Source organism: Cyanistes caeruleus, chromosome 3, assembly GCF_971803275.1.
Source record: "Cyanistes caeruleus chromosome 3, bCyaCae1.hap1.1, whole genome shotgun sequence".
NCBI lineage: Eukaryota > Metazoa > Chordata > Aves > Passeriformes > Paridae > Cyanistes > Cyanistes caeruleus.
This window is the reverse complement of record NC_141703.1, coordinates 23,818,410-23,836,773: the sequence shown is the minus strand read 5'-3', so window position 1 is coordinate 23,836,773 and position 18,364 is coordinate 23,818,410. Positions and strand designations below refer to the sequence as shown.

At 35.1% G+C, this 18,364-nt stretch overlaps 1 protein-coding gene across 7 annotated transcripts in view; it reads right to left on the bottom strand.

Moving 5' to 3' along the window:
• MYO16 (myosin XVI) overlaps nt 1-18,364 on the bottom strand; it is a 367,619-nt gene that overhangs the window by 94,623 nt on the left and 254,632 nt on the right. For all 7 annotated transcript variants that reach the window (XM_086880163.1, XM_086880162.1, XM_086880164.1 and 4 more), the window contains 3 exons: nt 10,224-10,376; nt 9,432-9,632; nt 491-566 (listed from right to left, as the gene is read on the bottom strand). In XM_086880163.1, the coding sequence (XP_086736289.1) occupies nt 491-566; nt 9,432-9,632; nt 10,224-10,376 (430 nt within the window). The remainder of the gene's footprint in view (nt 1-490; nt 567-9,431; nt 9,633-10,223; nt 10,377-18,364) is intronic.

Below are 18,364 nucleotides of genomic sequence, written 5' to 3'. Positions count from 1 at the left end.
ATAAGTGTACAATATGCACACTGAAACACATTTAATTTTGCATTTCAATGGACATTTATATCTATTCACTGAAAAACATAAGAACGCCCACAAGTTACTGCTTTTAGAAGGATACTCCAGCAGAGCAGCACATCCCACTGTAGCCTCTGTGATGTTGGGAGCATAATTTCCTTCCCCTATTTTCTGAGTTTTAGATTTGCTTTAGTTCATACTCATTGTCTTCAGTACATCACTCTCACCCTTAAAATTCACCTTCTTGTTCTTTACATCACATCACATGATAAAGATGCTTTATGTTCATGAATCTAAAAGTTTTTAAATTAGAGCAAATTTCAAACAATACTATATGTAAATACTTCATAAAGATGAGGGTGACTTTTTTACTGGAAATAAAATATATACAAATGTCTCTTAAAACTAAAATGAAAATTAAAATCAAGTCATAATATCTTGATTTCTAACAATTGTAACCACAAAAGCATTTACTTACTTTTCATTACAAATATGAGATTTTGCGAAAGGGAATCTTTATTTTTTTCTATCGCACCAGCAATTTCATATGTAACCTATAATAAAATATTGTGACATCATTAGTAATGACCAATGCAATTTTTAATAACTTTACAGCAGTAGAAATGAAGCTATGGCTTTTTCCACTCAACAGTTTAAGGCTGGCACCAGGTATTTTGGCATTTTCTAAGTGCCCACAATGCTGACCAGAACTGGCTGATGAACATTATGTGCTTCTGCAACAATACAGAAATTTCACTGGATTGATTTTAAAACATTTCCACAATGCAAGACTCTGAATCAAATGTGTACTGTAAAGCAGGAGACAGTGACCTACACAACAGTTTCCCTGTAGGATGAGCAAGTCACTCCCAGCTCAGTGATCTCCTTATCAAGGGGAAACTGTCCCCATTAACCATGACAAAGTAATCTGAGTCCAAACTCACACTCAGGACAAGTTCCACCCATTGATACATCCTTTGGAGGTCAGTTCAGTCAATAGGTTATACACAAATCCCATTTACCTTTCTGACAACCACACCTACAAGGATTTTGGGTCAACTCAGTTGCCTGATGTCGTGATTTCAGAAATAGACACCTGGATTGTCCCTGCATCTGTCATTTGACTGCAGATAAATTCTAACACATGTGGTAGACACTCCAAAAATTGAGCAAAATCCAAGTTCTAGGCAGAGGTGCTGAAGTTATATCCAAAATAAAGAAATACAATCAAATGTCTCTTTTAATACTGAGCCCATCCCTGAAGACACTGCATAGAAAAGGAGCACTAAGACAAGAAAGAAGTTGTTTCTTTTGTATTTTTTTTAAACTTTGTATGGGGATGGAAACCGAACAACTAGTTAATTTACAGACTTTAGATGTAAGAAGCTCTAGCTTGCACAGTAGTAGAACCCAAAGGGAATTTTTAAGTTAAAAAGAAAGAAAATTATAGATTTCAGTACTTGCATGATTAGGCAGATATTAATGGGAACTTAGAATACAGTTCAGTTTTATTTACCCTGGGACCATGTTTCTATCTAAAGCCTTCTTTAATTTTTTGTACTGGATCTATATCCTAAACCCCTTAGGTGTTTGGGGGAATTTTATCCTTGTACATTTAATAAAGCCATAAATATATAATTAAGATTAGTAACACTAATCAGTGCATTAATTTTCCATTGGGTCATTTGAAAATTATGCAATGCTATCTTGCTCACAAACGAAATTATGTGACTTGGAAGTGTATAATCTGTTAGAGTAATTGTCAAATGATGCAATTACTCTGGTGCCTGCCATGAACAAGGTATAACAAGAGAATTATAGTTCTTTTCCATGACAGATGCAATGTTATATATTTTCTAATTGCATTTCCTAAGAATATACAACACAGTTAGCAAACTATTAGAATACTTTAAGTATACTATTAGATGCTTTTAGTGTACTCAACATAAATGTTGTGCCATATTGGTTCATAAAAGGTAATTAACAAAACTTATATGACAAATCCATAATGCCAGTTCCTAATTGAGTATCTTGGGCTTTGACTAAATTAGAAGAAGAGAATTAGTATTAGTGGGAAGAGTAGGTAACTATAGGAGTGGGAGATACTGTATTATGATTAACTGCCTAGATTGAAACAGGGAGAAGTTTCAGTATTGATGCTGGTATAATACATCACAAACTTCTAGAACTATATTCATAAGACATATTTCATATCACAAAAAATAGATAGAAGTTAGGAGGATTCCCTTTTATGAAGAAACTGCTAATGTTCTAAATGATTTTTCCATAGACTTGATAAATTAATTCACTGCCTAAAGTCATGAAAACTGATTCAATTAAATGACACTCTAGGGTTCCATAGTCATTTCCAGTGCCACAAAATAGAAAAAGAAATAAGTCCTCTTGCAGCTGCCAATTTTGTTGATTTAATCTTGCCCTCATCAGAAATGACAAAATACATGACACCTAGAGCACATATATTTCCCTCAGTTTTCTTCCACTGTGTTTGTAAAATAAGCCTGGCCCAAACTCTGCACTGGCTGGCACTCCAGCACAGTGGATAGTTTTTCTGGGGAGACAAAAACCAAGCAAATATTGTTTGCTTTACACAGGAAATGTGCACTCACTTAGATAATGGGTCCAGTATTATAAAACCTACTCCTTTCTGCCACTTCTATTTATTGCAGTTTCCTTTATCTTGCTTTATACGATGACCTTTTGGGGTAGACAGTATGCAAACCTATATGTCTGTGTTAGTCAAAGGAAACAAGACTTCATAAAGTATCTGAGTAGCTGACCTATTTTTATTAAGAAAAAAAGAAAAAGAAAAAGAAAAAGAAAAAGAAAAAGAAAAAGAAAAAGAAAAAGAAAAAGGAAAAGGAAAAGGAAAAGGAAAAGGAAAAGGAAAAGGAAAAGGAAAAGAAAAAGAAAAAGAAAAAGAAAAAGAAAAAGAAAAAGAAAAAGAAAAAGAAAAAGAAAAAGAAAAAGAAAAAGAAAAAGAAAAAGAAAAAGAAAAAGAAAAAGAAAAAGAAAAAGAAAAAGAAAAAGAAAAAGAAAAAGAAAAAGAAAAAGAAAAAGAAAAAGAAAAAGAAAAAGAAAAAAGAAAAAGAAAAAGAAAAAGCTGTTCCACACTACATTTTATTTCATTATAAGACATTAAAGTAAAACGGAGTTGGATTTGCTTTTCCTTCTAAATTTGAATTCATAAAGAAAGAGAGTTCAACATAAGTCATAATGAGCAGGGCCAAATATTCATCTAAGCCTGAATATTTAGGGAAAAGTATTGAAAACTATTTCAACTCTGCCAGCCACCAGTTCCCTTCTCAGCTTTTAGGACTCTGCCCATGAAGGCGCTGTTATCCCGCAGGCCGTATCTCACCTTTGTGTACAGTATCTCTTGACTCACATTTCCTCCTCAGATCTCTGTTTCCATATATCAGTAACATTTCTAGCATCTTTTAGGAGTCTGTGTCAAGTTGTTTCACTACGTATGAGGAAAAAATTCCTTCGTTTTATTTGTTTTGAACCTGTTTTCTGATTTTTTAAGTTAGCATATCTGATTTTAATACCATAAGACCTACCAGACATAAGTAAGAGGTAGGACACCCAGAAAACAGGAAACTCAACAGATACACACATATAGATGACTTTGGGAACTGCATATTCCTCTTATCTTTTTACATATTCTTGCCTTTTTGCTTCATTAATCATCTTCATGCCAGAAAATCAGAAGACTGTATGCATTCTCTTCTGAAAAGAAGGATTCCCTTTCCTAGGATCTGACTTGCTTAAGGGATTTTCTCCAAGCTTACTGGTTATCCCCAAAATATATTGGTTACTTTATCAACAGGATCACCTTTACATATAGTTTTTGTCAATTCCTTAAAATACTCTTTTTTTTGCTAACTAATTTTCATATCTTGTGATAGGCCAAAAAAGCTCATGGTTAATGGCAGATTTGCCATGAACCCTAAAAAAAAACTAGGAAAATGTCACTTGGAATATTAAGAAAAAATTGTCTTCATTACCAGTTAAAAATGAAAATTTTAGTATTTTAATAGCAAAATATAACTCAGAAACTGAGTTTTTCCTATGTTGCAAATTTAAGTTAATAAGAAAATAATTAGTTCATGTAGCGAAAGAGAAATTTTTGAGAACATGTCCAAGGAAAATTAAGTGCACAGAGAGACACACTTGTAGTTGCTAATTTTCTGCCAGTATTTGAATGTGAGTGATATGATTGCATGTTCCATTTTTCAAAGGATCACTGGGTTTATCAACCTCCCAAAACAAATCTTGTTAAGCAATGAGTGAGCTAAACAATTCTGTAGGCTGTCAAGTCTTATTCTGACACTGTGATAGAAGAGGTTTTTGAAAGAAGTATTTAGAAACAAAATAGATGGGTAGGGGAAAAGTGTTTTACCATTTTCTCCAGTAAGTGAAAATCCCAAATCAAGACTATTTAAAGAAAGAGAGAAAGAAAGGGACAAAAAGCAAAACTGTCCTGCCTGTGTGAAAACAGAATCCATGTCAAGTAGCCTTTATAGGCCTTGGTACAGTTTAGATTGGATTGATTTGATTGTTGTGTCTGGGGATTCAGCCTGGGGACAAAGTAGGGGAAATGAAAGCATCCTTATTGATTAATCCACCTCCTTTTGTCTTTTGATTTAGAGGTTCAGTTTCAGTGTCTGCCTGGGATATACAAGGCATTTCAGAGAAGACTGCCCTGGTGAAGATGAGCTGACAGCTGAGAGGTGTTTTTGATATGCAGGTGGTTGAGAAATGAATTGATCTGCAGTTTAAGGAACATTACGTGCACTGGTTTACAGAGCAAAGAAGTTGATCTTTAGGTCTGGTTGGTTTATTACAGTACAAAAAGTTGAAACAGTGGCAAGGCACACAGCAACAAGGGACTTATCTAATTTCTAAATTCAAGTTTAATTTAAACAGCAGAAAGCTTAGATTATGATAATGTATTATTCAGATCACATGAACAATGGGGAAAATAGCTCATTATCTCAAATACTGGTATGTTAAATATCACTAATAGGTAAAACTGTGTCTCTTGGCACTGTGCTAAGAAAATATATTTCTGATTTACTTATTGATATGTTAATTCTTCCACAAAATTTTAAAAAATAAAGTACTCTGAGTCCTTGACAAAGTTCAGTGATGGAAATGTTATTCTTCAAAAATCATGGCTATTGATATGCCTGATAGTTCAAAGATAAAATTCATGTGAAGCCCTTTCTTAAGTGAGAGCCAACAATATAAATATTAATGTTATCAATAAATGAACCTAGAAATTCAGTATTACAAATTCTCAGGATAGTTTCAGCTGATGTTCAGATGAACTCATAAAATGCTTTGCTACCTCAAGGCAAGTTTGCAGTGTGTAGTCTGTGCCTCTTTTCCCACAGACAGTCTCTGTAAGAAGCATCTCAGTATACCCACATTCATATCAAGCATCAGAAAGAAAGCACTGCCCCAGATGAGCAGAAATTTTCTAGAAGAAATCAGACTGCCAGTATTCGGAGAAATGTGTTAAACAACTTTCTGATAAAGCCTTTCACTAGAATTATTTTTATTTTAGTCATAAAACACCTAAATCATTCTCTTCTACCTTCTGCCTGAACAAAACAGATAAGCTTTTTGTCTTACAGCACTCAGATACCAAGACATTAAGCAGCTCGTGGAAAAGACACATAATGTGTCAATGCATTGTAGGATTCTGTTCATCTGTAAAATTAAAACTAGGAGATAAAGTAAAATACTTGATATGATAGAGTACAGATGCTCACAGTAGGCTTTGCTAAGCATGTGTTCATGTGTGCTCACAAGCAATATATCATATTGCCCATGCAGAAAAAGACAGATTTAATCTTGTTCAGGAATAATAGCAAAATTCAAAAGAAATGAGGCAAAATTCATTTTCTCTTTTCCACTGGATCATTCTGTCACATTTTTGAGAAACAATATTCATTCTCAGATTCCAATAAAATGTCTGACCCCTGTGCTGATTTCTTCCATGTGCAGAAGTTAACTTGTACATCTTACTCCTCCTTCTTCCCTCCAAAAAAGACAAGGAAATAAAAAATCCAAGTCTCTCAGAATGGTATCATACACACCGACTTCCTAGAAGTAATGATTCAGACAGAAAATTAAGTATGGATGCCAAATTATTTGGATTTTTTTTCCTCCTTACTTTGAGCCTCCTGTGCATTCTTTGTCTCAATTCAACACTGTGCTTTCTTTCTTTTGCTTCTGATGCACTCTCTCTTGTCCTTTTCTCTCAGTACTGCATTTATGGAACAGTTTAAGACTAACAATGCTTGGATCAATAATATGGCATATTTAGTCTTAGGAAAGATTGCTGAGCATGAAACTTAAGGGAATAGAAATTGCCTCCCAATTCATGACACATTTAATTAAAAAGACTTGACAGTGGAAGAAAACATAATTTTTCTACTGTATCCTGACACAAAATTTCACCAAATATGAACATATTAGAGGTCTTTAAAACTTCATGGACACATCTGTATCAGCTGTAATTGTCTCAGAATATAAAGCTAGATGTATCATTTTTGTTCACAAAAAAGTTGTCTGTCAATCTCAAATATACAGAAGTAGGTCTTTTCAGTGAGGAACTATTTTTAATAACTTCATTTTCCAATTTAATTGCACTTCTGACTTGTTAAAATAGCTACTGCAAGTGTCTGAGTAAAGAAATGAACCTAATTCATTCTGGACTTTGACCTACATCCATACACTACTGATGAAAAGAAGCCCAAATTACAAGGGTCATAAGTAGCTCATACCGCAGAATATTAGCTGGATTTTTTTGGGGGGGATGGGGTTTGTTTGGGGGTTTTTTTTGGTTTGTTTTTTTTTTTTGGTAATTCAGAGTATCTCTTTAACACTGGCAGTGAAGTAGATTGCAGTTACAACTGTTACCTAGAGAAATGTGGATGTCTGCCTTCACGTTCTAACTCAGAGCCTGCTGCGTTCAGTGTGACCTCCTCCTCAACTGCCAGCCTAGACACATCACCTGAACATAAATGATTAACGCTAGAAATGAAGACTTTCATGTTTGATTACCTGTCACAATGTACTGGGAATTCTTTCGCTACCCTCTGGGTCTGATTCATCTTTCAGTTATATTCACGTAAATACGGAGAAGCTTCACCAAGTTAAAGGAGTAAAAATCAATGAAAAATTGTGGTGGTAATAAAATTAAGGCCCCTTGCTTTAAATCTGGAGATCTCTGAAGGCAACAATGAAGGGTAAGATTGCTTTATACTTCACTTACATTAGACCCATTTAATTGATATCATAAAAATGGGTGTCAAAACCTGCCAAAGTATATCAATACTTTATATATGAAATTCTTATTTTTAAGTACCAATAAATCCTGATATACTTAAAAGTCCTTTAACATCCTTCATAAAGCATATATTATCAATGACTTCTATAAAAAGCTACTAAATGTAGCAATAGTGCAATCTAAAGAACCACATCAGCCATTTTAAGATCTGAGTTTTTTATATTCAGGTTCTCAACATATGAAGACATACTAGTCTCAGAATAAACTCAGTTTGTGTCATTTAGACAGTCATGCTATCATCGAACTTTTATATAAATGCATATCATGAAACACTGGCAATTTCAATCCATGATAGATAGATAACAGTCCCACAAGATACCAAATATGCAAGTGTCTGTAAGGATTTAGCTCAATTACTATTGAAGCAAGGAGAGTTAAGCAGTTGAAAGAGGACTTTTCTGTTTTGGCAGGGCTAAGCATTTTACTGTTGTAAGGATGCAAAGAACAACCTGACTGGAATAGTTCCTTGCACAATGTAAATCAAAGGATCTCCACTGACTTCAAAAGAATGTGTGGATTTACATTACTTGGAGACCTGTCTATTTGTTCATGCTTTTAGATTAAATGTCATTACTATTATTAGGAAAAGGTCAAACCAAGTGTCTGTGTTATGAGACAAAAATCTAAACAACCATGCAAGACTAAAACACGTGTTAATGAAAAGTGTCCTCTTTACCACTCACAGTTTACCTTTCAGAACTAGGCACCTTTGTCTTAACAAATCTTCTGAATTCTTCTTCAGAGAATAAAACAAAAATTTCTTTAGATTTGAAGAAATTTGCTTATTATTCTGGTTGTGATTTTAATGTAGATGCCTTGCTTCTGCTTCCATGTCAAGTTTTGGGGTGTGGAGCCTTTTTGGGCTCTTATGATTAATTTGTATAAACAGAGCAGCATTAAAAAGTACTTATGTAACAAGTATAAAAAAATTAAAGATTAAATTAGACATCTGAAGTTCATAGCGAGTCCTTTATTCCATCACTTGAAGTCCTAGTAAGTTGCACAAAATCTTGGTTGTACTGTTCTCTAACCACTGTGTGCCCACATTCCCATTGGTGGAATAGTAGAGTCCCAATAGTGGAGGTCTTCAAACCACTTAACTTTGGCAAATAATTTGATAGTAAGTAGAAGGTCTTGTGATGAAAGAAGAACCTACAGGGAGTTATTCATAGTATTTGGATTAGGAATTTAAACACTACTCAAATAGTCCTTTCCATAATGACAACATTTCTATCATTGGCCAGGAGCAAATTTGCTTGCATCAAAACACAGCTCAAGACTTCCATCAGCCTCATTTACAAATGTGAAGCCATAAAATAGATCTGTCCCTATTTAAACCACTGTCAGGTTATCTAAAAAGAAATAAAATACTATCCCTTTAAACACATCTAACTTGCTTGCTTTGATTTGTACGTAGTTGTGAGGACAATGTGAAAATGAAGTATTGGAAAGGGCAAGAAGCCTATTTAAAAGAAGTGATTACACTATTCCTGTGAACACTGCAAAAAGGGGAATAAAAAAAATATTAATTTTACAGCCATGCTGAAAGACATTTAGCATGTTCAGCAATTTTTGTAGGAAAAAAAAAAATTATGACAACTTACAGAAAAAGTGGGGGTTCTGTTTTTGAGTTTTTTCCAAATTCATGCTGGTAACCCAGGTATCTACATATCTAGGAGAGGAGCTACAGGGAACCTGTACTGTCCTGGAACCACATCTGCATGCAAAGTGAAACCAACTAAAATGGCATTAAACATTTATGCTGAGGGATCTGAATCACCTCCTTCTACATTAAATGCTTACAAGGAAGAAAAAATTTAGGAGCCAGAACTAGGTAGCCCATATCCTGCATGCTGTGATGTAAGCTGCACATTTTATACATTAGATATGGAATTGAGATTCTAAGTTGTCCTCTGAAAGTTTATCACTTGACAGTGAAATCCTATTTATAGCCAGGAGTTGGAGAAGCCATGTAAAATTTTGTTTTGTTGACTTTTTTCATTACCTGCATGTAAATGATGTTCAAACAACTTACCCTCCCAGCATAATGCATAACAGTGAAGGTGGAGCCCAGATCCTTTGGGGCAAGGTTACCATTTCCATCTTTTGTGGAGGAATAGACTGTGTTTGTATCTGTTGTATCCAGGTAAGACTGAATACGTTTAGACAGACTCTGTTCCACTGACCAAACAGACTGGCTTTCTTCATCTAGCATTGACAAAAAGCCTGATGGTTTCTGAAATGAAAAACAGATTTTTCTCATTTTATACAGGAGCAATAGAATTTCAGTTTTTCCTTGTAGAGTAACACAGCTAGTAATTTAGTAAACAGAAACATACCTCACTTCAAAAAACAGGAAATATAAAAAAGATTAAAGTATTTTTGTAAGTGTTCAAGGCTGGCTCTTCTATAAGAAATGTAGGGAACAGTACTTCAGTTTCAGTTACCAAAAATGGTCACTATTGACGATCTCTTAGAAACTAATTGTGTTACTTGCTTCTTAAAAGTTGTCCAGAAACTAGATTCAGGCACTAAAGAAACTGTCAGGCTCATGCCAGAGCCTCCTTGTCAGACCTACAGCAGCACAGTTGCTATGCCACCATACACAGATGCTACACAGGAATCCCTACAGGTGGGGAAATTCTGCTGCATCTTCCTCAGCCCTGTTGTGTTAGTAAACTCTGTGAGCCACTGAGCTGTGGCCTCTTTGGCCTGTAACCTGGTCTGAAGATTCATAAATTGGAAAATGCAAGCAAAAATTTGTATTAGCCTAACATGCACAGACTGTGTATAAATATACATGGTGTAAAATGGGTCTGGAAACTACCTGAAAGAAAAAATCCAGGACTGCACTATGGTTACCAGGAGAATACACAGTTTCCATGGCAACTCCCTCTTGTACACATTCTGCTTGCTCTTGTAGGAAAAGCACTTCATTGATGTACTGGTGTATCTTCTCATTGGTCATGTTGACACACAGCTATTGTAAAATGAAGAAAAAGTGAGTAGAAGACATTTACTGGATAATTCATCAATATCGGTTTTACTGCATGTCTAATATCGAATTTGAAGAAATGTCAATCCACAATATGGTAACTCTTGGCATGCTACAGATTTAGGAAGACCCTAGGGAAATTTAGATTTTAACAACTATTACTATTAAATTGGGAATACACAGTTTTCTGCCTTCACAGTTCATTGCAAATTCCACATAAGAGTTATCAAATATCAGCCTTATCAAATACAGTGGAATTTTACACTAATTCCATTGAATGAAGAAGGGTAACTCTACATATAAATTGGTATATTTAATATTCTTCTTCATTTTATATTCAGGAAGGTTATACAAATACAACGTACTTTTAGAAAAAAAAAAAAACAACCAACATATTTGTTTAAGATTCTGAGTCTGTAGTTAGTTCAGTGCTAACAAAGACAAAACTCTCTTTCCACATATAATGCCACTGAAGTCTAAAGCAGCCTCTGAAGAGCTCATTGTGTTTTACCAAAACTTATAAAACACTAGGAACATTTTACTAGATGCTGCTCTCCATTTTATGCATATTCTAAGGGAAGGTTGTGAAGAAAATTATGTTGCATAGAAAAGTTCAATGTTTGGAGAGATAAATAGTGTAGAAGCTTCTAATATATTTTCTTTGATTGCCTTATAGGATCTAAAATGAAACAGATTCACAGAAATCTGATTTTCAATTAAAAAACATGGGAATTCTATCAGCTTATTTGTGTGCTTTTATATTTTATTCAAAGTTCACCTGCTAAAATAAGCAAATATTTAATAACCTTGTGGAATAAATGTTTTAACTGCATTATTGACACTAAAGTGGAAATTTTAGTTGAAAATTTGAAAACCTCCTCCAATGCTACATTAACTATGACTGAGAAATTAAGAAAACAGAAACTCCTAAAAGGGTGTAAGAACACTTCATATGAGGAATAATACAAGGAATGCCTGCATGCATTTTCTTTTCAGTCTAAACTAGTCACATATTTGTGTTGTCCAGCCATTAACCATATCTTCCATGAATAAAGTATGTAAAAGAAATTCTACCAGAGTGTCATATTAAAAGGTATGAAATATTCAGAACAATCCTAAAATTACATGGCTTAACACCCAGATGAAGGAAGAGAACCCAAGTAATGTGTAAGAGTTGCCTGAATTTTCCATTAACACCTCCTGTTAGTATAGCCAACTTGTACTTGTTATACAATAAAATAGACTAGTGTGAAAAACAGCAAGAAGAAACGAGACAAAGCTCATTTTAGAACCAAATGTCTATTAACTGTCTGTACTAATGCATGACAGTGCAGACAAAAGACAGCCTTAAATAAAACAAATAATTCTTTAAAGTCAGATTTATAAACATTCAGATTGTTTTCTTATTTAATTAACAATAGATGTATACAACTGAGGTCCAGTATCTACTTATTTTATGGAAAAGACAGCTTTTTTTTTAACTCTGTGGAAGGCAAAATGTGCTTTACTGATCACTTCTGGAATTCTAATTGCAAAATCTTTCCAGAAGCCTGTTAACATTATTTTATAAGGCAGACAAACTTACACTTGGCAGAATATGGTAAAGCTTCAAAATGATGCATGCTGTATATATCTTTATTTGCAGATGACTTATTTAGAGAACCAGATCATTCAACTTTACAAAGGCATATTTTACAATAAGAAAAGCTGTCAAAATCCTGATAAACTCAAGCTTACTTTTTATCATGAGCCAATCTCTTAAAATGCATTAAAAAAAAATAAGTATTTGAGAGCCTGATTGTGCAACAAAATTATTGAACTACACAAATTGAGACGAAGGACATCTTACAAAGATGTAATAAAAAGCATTGGTTTTAAGTACAGAAATAAAAAGAACTGTATTTTATTAAAACATTCATACATGATTGATTGCATGCATCAACATTTGTCAGCTGGACTGGCAGACTTGCCACAAAGCCACCAAGGTGCTGCAGACCAGAGCAGAAAGCAGCTCAAGCACCTGTACAAACTTCAAAGTGCCCCAAAGCTGCTCTCTCAAGCAGTGCCTGAGAGAATGGCTCTGCAGAACAAGAACCAGGGGACCAGCCAGGAAAAGCAACACATTCTGATCAGATCTTTCTTCATTTCAGTGTTCTATACAACCTGCTGTAATAAAAAATAAAGGTGGATTAAAAAATAAATGGATGCTTCAATTTAAAAGCTTGACACAGGTTGGCATAATAGTTAAAGCAGCTGAAATGTAGAAATGGGATTAATATGAACTGAACTAGCTTTGCAAACCCAATTCATGTCTTCTAAGTATTATATAAAACGATGTACTTTCTGTCCAAAGATTTGAAAAGTTCAAAGAACCACACTTTTTAAAAATGTATTTAACTTTGCTGATGTAACTTAGAAAGAAATAGAAGTAATTATAAAAAAAAAAAGCCTCAAATAATTTTTTACCTGAAACAAATAATTGGGGAATACCTTTAAGGATTATATTTGCTTTACTTAGCAGTATTACTTAACATCACCTATGGCACTTTTTGTTATTAAACACTGTTAAGCTATTCTTAATCTGCATCTCACGGGCTCCATATTATGTCTTCTAAATATTGCTCTTTCTACCAATCTTTTTTTACCTTACCTCACTATCATGTCTCTGAAAATAATTAAGCCATATATCTGTCCAAAACTACTCTAAGAAGTCCTTTAGGATATTACTAGATGAAAAAAAACAATCCTTGTTAAAGTATTTAAAATAACCAAACAACTCAAAACCAACCACAACTTGCAGCACCATCCAAATTGTAGATTTAAAAAATAATATTTGGTAAAAGCAATAAGTATTCCTCATATTAGACAGTATTAGCTTGATGTCTCTTTTACATTTGACCAGTTAGTACCACTAAGTACACTCCAAATGAAAATTTAGGTAGAATACCAAAACGGTACTGTGCTCTGAAGAAAAGCACCCATGATTAAGGAAATGTTCCTGGTTTTCACTCTATTCAATTTTCAGGCTCTCATGTCTATTTGAAAAAGGCATTACCAAAGAAGGAAATTTGGTGACTGTCAGTCAGTGAGGGAAAGATGGATGCAAAGACCCTTTGAAAGCTCATTTACATCCTTTGGTCATGCAGAAGGATTAACTCCCCCAAGGAATGTGTATTCAGAGCATGGAGTAAAGCTTACAGCTGTCATTTCAACACATCTATCAGGCCCTAATTTATGGGTCAGAATGATGAAGTTACAATGTCAAATTTAACCTGCAAGGAATTGCCCTAACGTTTCAAAAAATGTAATTTTTAAGATAATGAAACACAGAATCATCTTTTTTCTGAGGTTGGACTCAGAAAATATTTTTAAACCTAAGCTTAATTTAGGTTAAGATACTTTTTCAGAAGTATCTTGAATCCTGTTCAACTTTGTATCTGTTACCCAAACATTTCAACATCCTCCTCTTTATGTATAGTACCAATCAGAATATTTCTAAGGAATTGTTAACAAAGCCAGAACCATTATATTTCTTCCTTCTTCTTTCAGGGCTAGTAGGATCTAACACAGATTTCTTGTTCTCCATGCAGCTCAGTAACAAATTCAGACATAGTCCTTCTACCTCTGTCAGAATAACTTTAATTCCATGGGACTCCGTGTCATCTCTAGGATCAGTTGCCATTAGTTGATCTGTGTTCCTCAAATAATGTAAAAGAGAACCTGATGCTACATCAAAACTTTGCCTCAGTTTACTATCACCTGAGAATCCTTCCACAAAGGAGGGTCTGAAATGCTCCCCAAAAAAGGGACAATTTCAATACAAAGTGGAATAGTCCTCCCCACTGTTTTTTGTACAAATGAAAGTATAAAACAAAAAAGATAACAAAAAAACATGGTAACAACAATCTTTCCCTGAAAGAGTTTGGAATTATTCTGAAACTGAAATAGTTCTAAATTATTTATTCACTCATAATGCTGGCTAGAAATTAAGTACTATGGGATAAAAAAGGATGCTAGTGTGGAAAAGTAAGATATCAGTTAAATGTTGTGCAGTATTTCACTAATCAATTACAAACTGAATCAAGCTGGGAATCTCAACTTTTGAAAAAATATTTTATTTTTGGCTAAAAGATGTCTACTGCATAAAAATAAAAAAAGAAATTATTTTAATGTCAGGTACATGATAAGCCAGCTTTAAAGTCAAGTAGCACTGGCTGTCCAGTGGCTGACTGGAACACTGAACAGATAATAGTGCCCTTCATAAATGGAAAGAAATGTGTGCATGGGAAGGAGACCGAAGAGACTAAGAGGGAAGAGGCAGGAGTGCACCCTGACAAAGGCCATGAAGAGTGTAAGATCCTCAGGAACTGGACTAAGGAAGAAAGTGAAACACAGGATTGCCAGGCCCCTGAAGGAAGGAGTAGGCTTTTACAGCCCTGCTCAGCTTTCCCTGGGGTCCCCACGCACTCCTTGCGATGGGTCCGGTCCCAGGTGATGCCATGGCAGTGCCAGCTTCCAGCTCTTTCTCCAAGTGCCTGTGACATGGTCCCAGCCCCGTCTGGCTGTTTGCCATGTCAGGGCTGCTGATGGGCACTGTCACTGGCCCTGGCTCTGTGCTCCATGCTCCAGGGATGCTGCCCATCAGGGAGCGCATGGCCATCCTCTGGGTCCTGTGGCCTGGCTCCCTGGTGCCAAGGATCAGCTGGTTCTTGCTGCTCCAAATTAGATTGTTAAAACCTTCCTCTGCATGGAGGCTAGTAAAACTCTGGCTTAAAAATATCACATCATACTTCCTTGTTAAAGACTGAATTATCATGGTAAGCACTTTCCACCATGCTATGGGGAATAAGGAATACTCCAGCACTGGGAACTGCTGTGGAAGGTTCTGCTTTGAGTCCCTACATTGTAACAGAGCTCAGAGTGGGCACCAGCAGCTGCCTGTTCCACAGAGGTATGCAGGACTCTCCATCTATGCTCTGCACAGAAAAAACAAAAGAAGGTTGATTTCTTCTGCACAGAACAAACTCTTGAAATGCTCTTTCAGACTGTCCAAATGTAAAACCCTGTGTGTGACCTCCCATCTATTACCACTGAGACTGCAATGACTGTAGAAAAGTTATGTCATGTACCTTTTGTCTATTCATATCCATCCATCTTCAAAACAGGCAACATGACCTTACCTTCAGACTACTAGAAGCAGTCTAATGGCTGAGACAATGCACTGTAATGTAAAATAATCTGTTACGGTTGTTTTGGCCAGGAAATGTTATATGCCAAAAATGTAGTGTCAGCAGAGTTAACCACAGAAATAACATGCTGAGAAGTTAAAATGTACCACACCTAATAGTAAACATAGGTGAAAATTCCAACACAATTGGGTTCCCTGACCTCTTCTGCTTCACCATAATGACTGAAGTAGAGTCCTGGTTGGGGCAATGCTTTCTGCTCTCAGAGCCAACTGGCTCCTGTTGCAGGAGATGTGCTGCACAGAGCTGCCATGGAGGCTGTGCCTCTCCCAGAGCTACACTGCATCACACAGAAAATGTGTGTGTACTTTAATGGCTATGGAGTTGAATGGAAGTCAAGAGACACTTGACTGTTCCAGTGACCTGCAGTACTAAATTAGATAAATCACTTATATTTCCTATATAAAAGAATAATAAAAAATTCTTTTACAAAAATTAAGAGACCTACAGATGTAAAATCCCATGCAAGAGCTAAACACATAATTTAGCAAGAACTAAATTCTTTCTTCAGTTTCTCATTTGAATTATATATCAGACGGGAAAGACTAGTAGCATTGTCCCTTTAACTTTATGTCTCTTTATGATGAATCTATGACTACAGACTTCCATTTCTGTAGAAGTGGACTGACTTTATGCAGGGGGAAGAAAAGCTACTCATACTCCTCTAATGTCTGGTTCTTCTGCTATAATACAATTTTCCTAGAAACAGCTGGAGGAAAATGGTACAGGCAACTCCTGCTTATTGCTTGTTATATTCATCGGTCATGAGTTTGTGGTTGAAAATATACTACTATAAGTATGAAGGTTGTAGCCTTCTTTGACTGTATTATTTGGAATTGTGCTGTGAAGGAGCCATGAATAAGATCTAACCTAATTTTAAATTGTACTAGAAGAGAAGCAGGCAGTATTCTAGTTTTAAAGGGATGCAGAATAAACTGTAAACAAATACAGTCCCTCTCAAATAGAGAAGCCTGATAAAACTGAGTTATCACTAGAAACTGTCCTTGATATTTTTGGTAGAGCACTCATATTTCCTGAAATGACCACAAAGTGAAGGCCATTTCTCTAAAGAACGGGAAAGAGAAATTCTCCTCACTTCTGACCATGTTCCAGTGTGGTTGTACACAAAGCTCTTCTGACCCAGCAGGTATGCAGCTGCTCCAGGAAAATGTTGTTCCCAAGCTAATGATCACTGCTAGGAAGTGATTTTAAATTGTTATTAGGGCTAGCTAAAAGTGTATTGTAGTCATTTACTATAGCTCAGCTGATGAGCAGTAAAAGCAGTAACTCACTGAGTCCATGTAATTCAGAAGCTTTCAGTCTTTATTGAGCAATGACTCCTTTAGACTGTGACTTCTAGAAACAGAATTCCCTGCCTTTCAGCTTTTAAATTTCATACCAAGAATCAAAACTCCCCTCACTATTGCTTATTCCACACTTATTTACTTTTAATTTAGAATTACATGTCCCATTGTTGCTCTTACAACATACCATACATGTTCCATGCAATAAAGACTTACCAATACTCACCAAGCAAAAGAAAAAATGAACACTTAATTAATAATGTTTTTAAAATTCTAATTCCTTCTTGTTTACAATGGTCTCTAAAAGTTTTCCCTCTACAAGCTGTCAGCCGCATCATTTTGCCTGCAGAGTTTATCAGATTCTTGGTGTAAGCATAATTCATCTTATTTTTCTAATTCTTTGACAGCTGTCTTCCTTTGTATTGCTCACAAATTGTTCCTAGACCAATTCTTCATTTGAGTTTGATATTTCAGTACTCTAATGCCTTGTCATTCCAAAACATACACTGGAGTAAACAAACAGTTATTCTACCTGGTTTCTCCATCTCTGTTTGCCTGAACCATCTTCAAATACAGTTTATTAAAACCGACATGTGATTTACTATCTTATTGCTTTCTTAATTATGATATTAAACTATCTACTGGCCTGATATAAAGCACCAGAAAGATTCACATAGATACTTTGAATGTCACATGTTTTGAGCAATCAGGAGGTTTTAATTTTTATTGAAAAAGAGTCATAATTTTTTTTTCCAAGAAAGCAGGAGAACAGATATCACAAAGAATGAGTTATCATATGCTAATTTGAAAAAAAAAAAATTGAAAAGGTTCATTTTCCCTAAGATTACTTTTCTAATGACATTTTAAAATACGCTAATCTAAATGTGATTAAAAAATAATTTTTATGGCCCCACTACTGTCTGGTTGTAACATTTAATGATAACATTCTGCAGTCACTGGCCTTGACACTGGGCATGTTTGCAGACATGATGCAATGATTTGCATGAGGACCCTATCTGGGATAACAGGACTGTTTATTCTTTGGGGTAACGAGCCCAGGCAGAGCTCTGAACTTGAGTTCTTCTGCTAGAGAGCTCCTACTGTGAAGTTCAGACTCTTTGGAGTAAGTTCATTATTAGTGAGTACCACAAGGAGATACAAACTGCTTCTCTTCACTGATACTACAATCTACCACTTCAGGAATCAGATATGTTAATTATATTATGGAGTTCATATAAAAAACTTTCACTGCTGCTTTGTCTTTTCAGGAATGCAGTTAAATAAGTCCTGATATTATGACTCAAATTATTATTTAATATCATTCAGCCCAAGTGGAGAGACAGTAAGTGTCTCATGAAATACACTTATTTATTAAAAAAAATAGAAATGCAAATATGACTTTGAAATTATCATGTTTGCTACA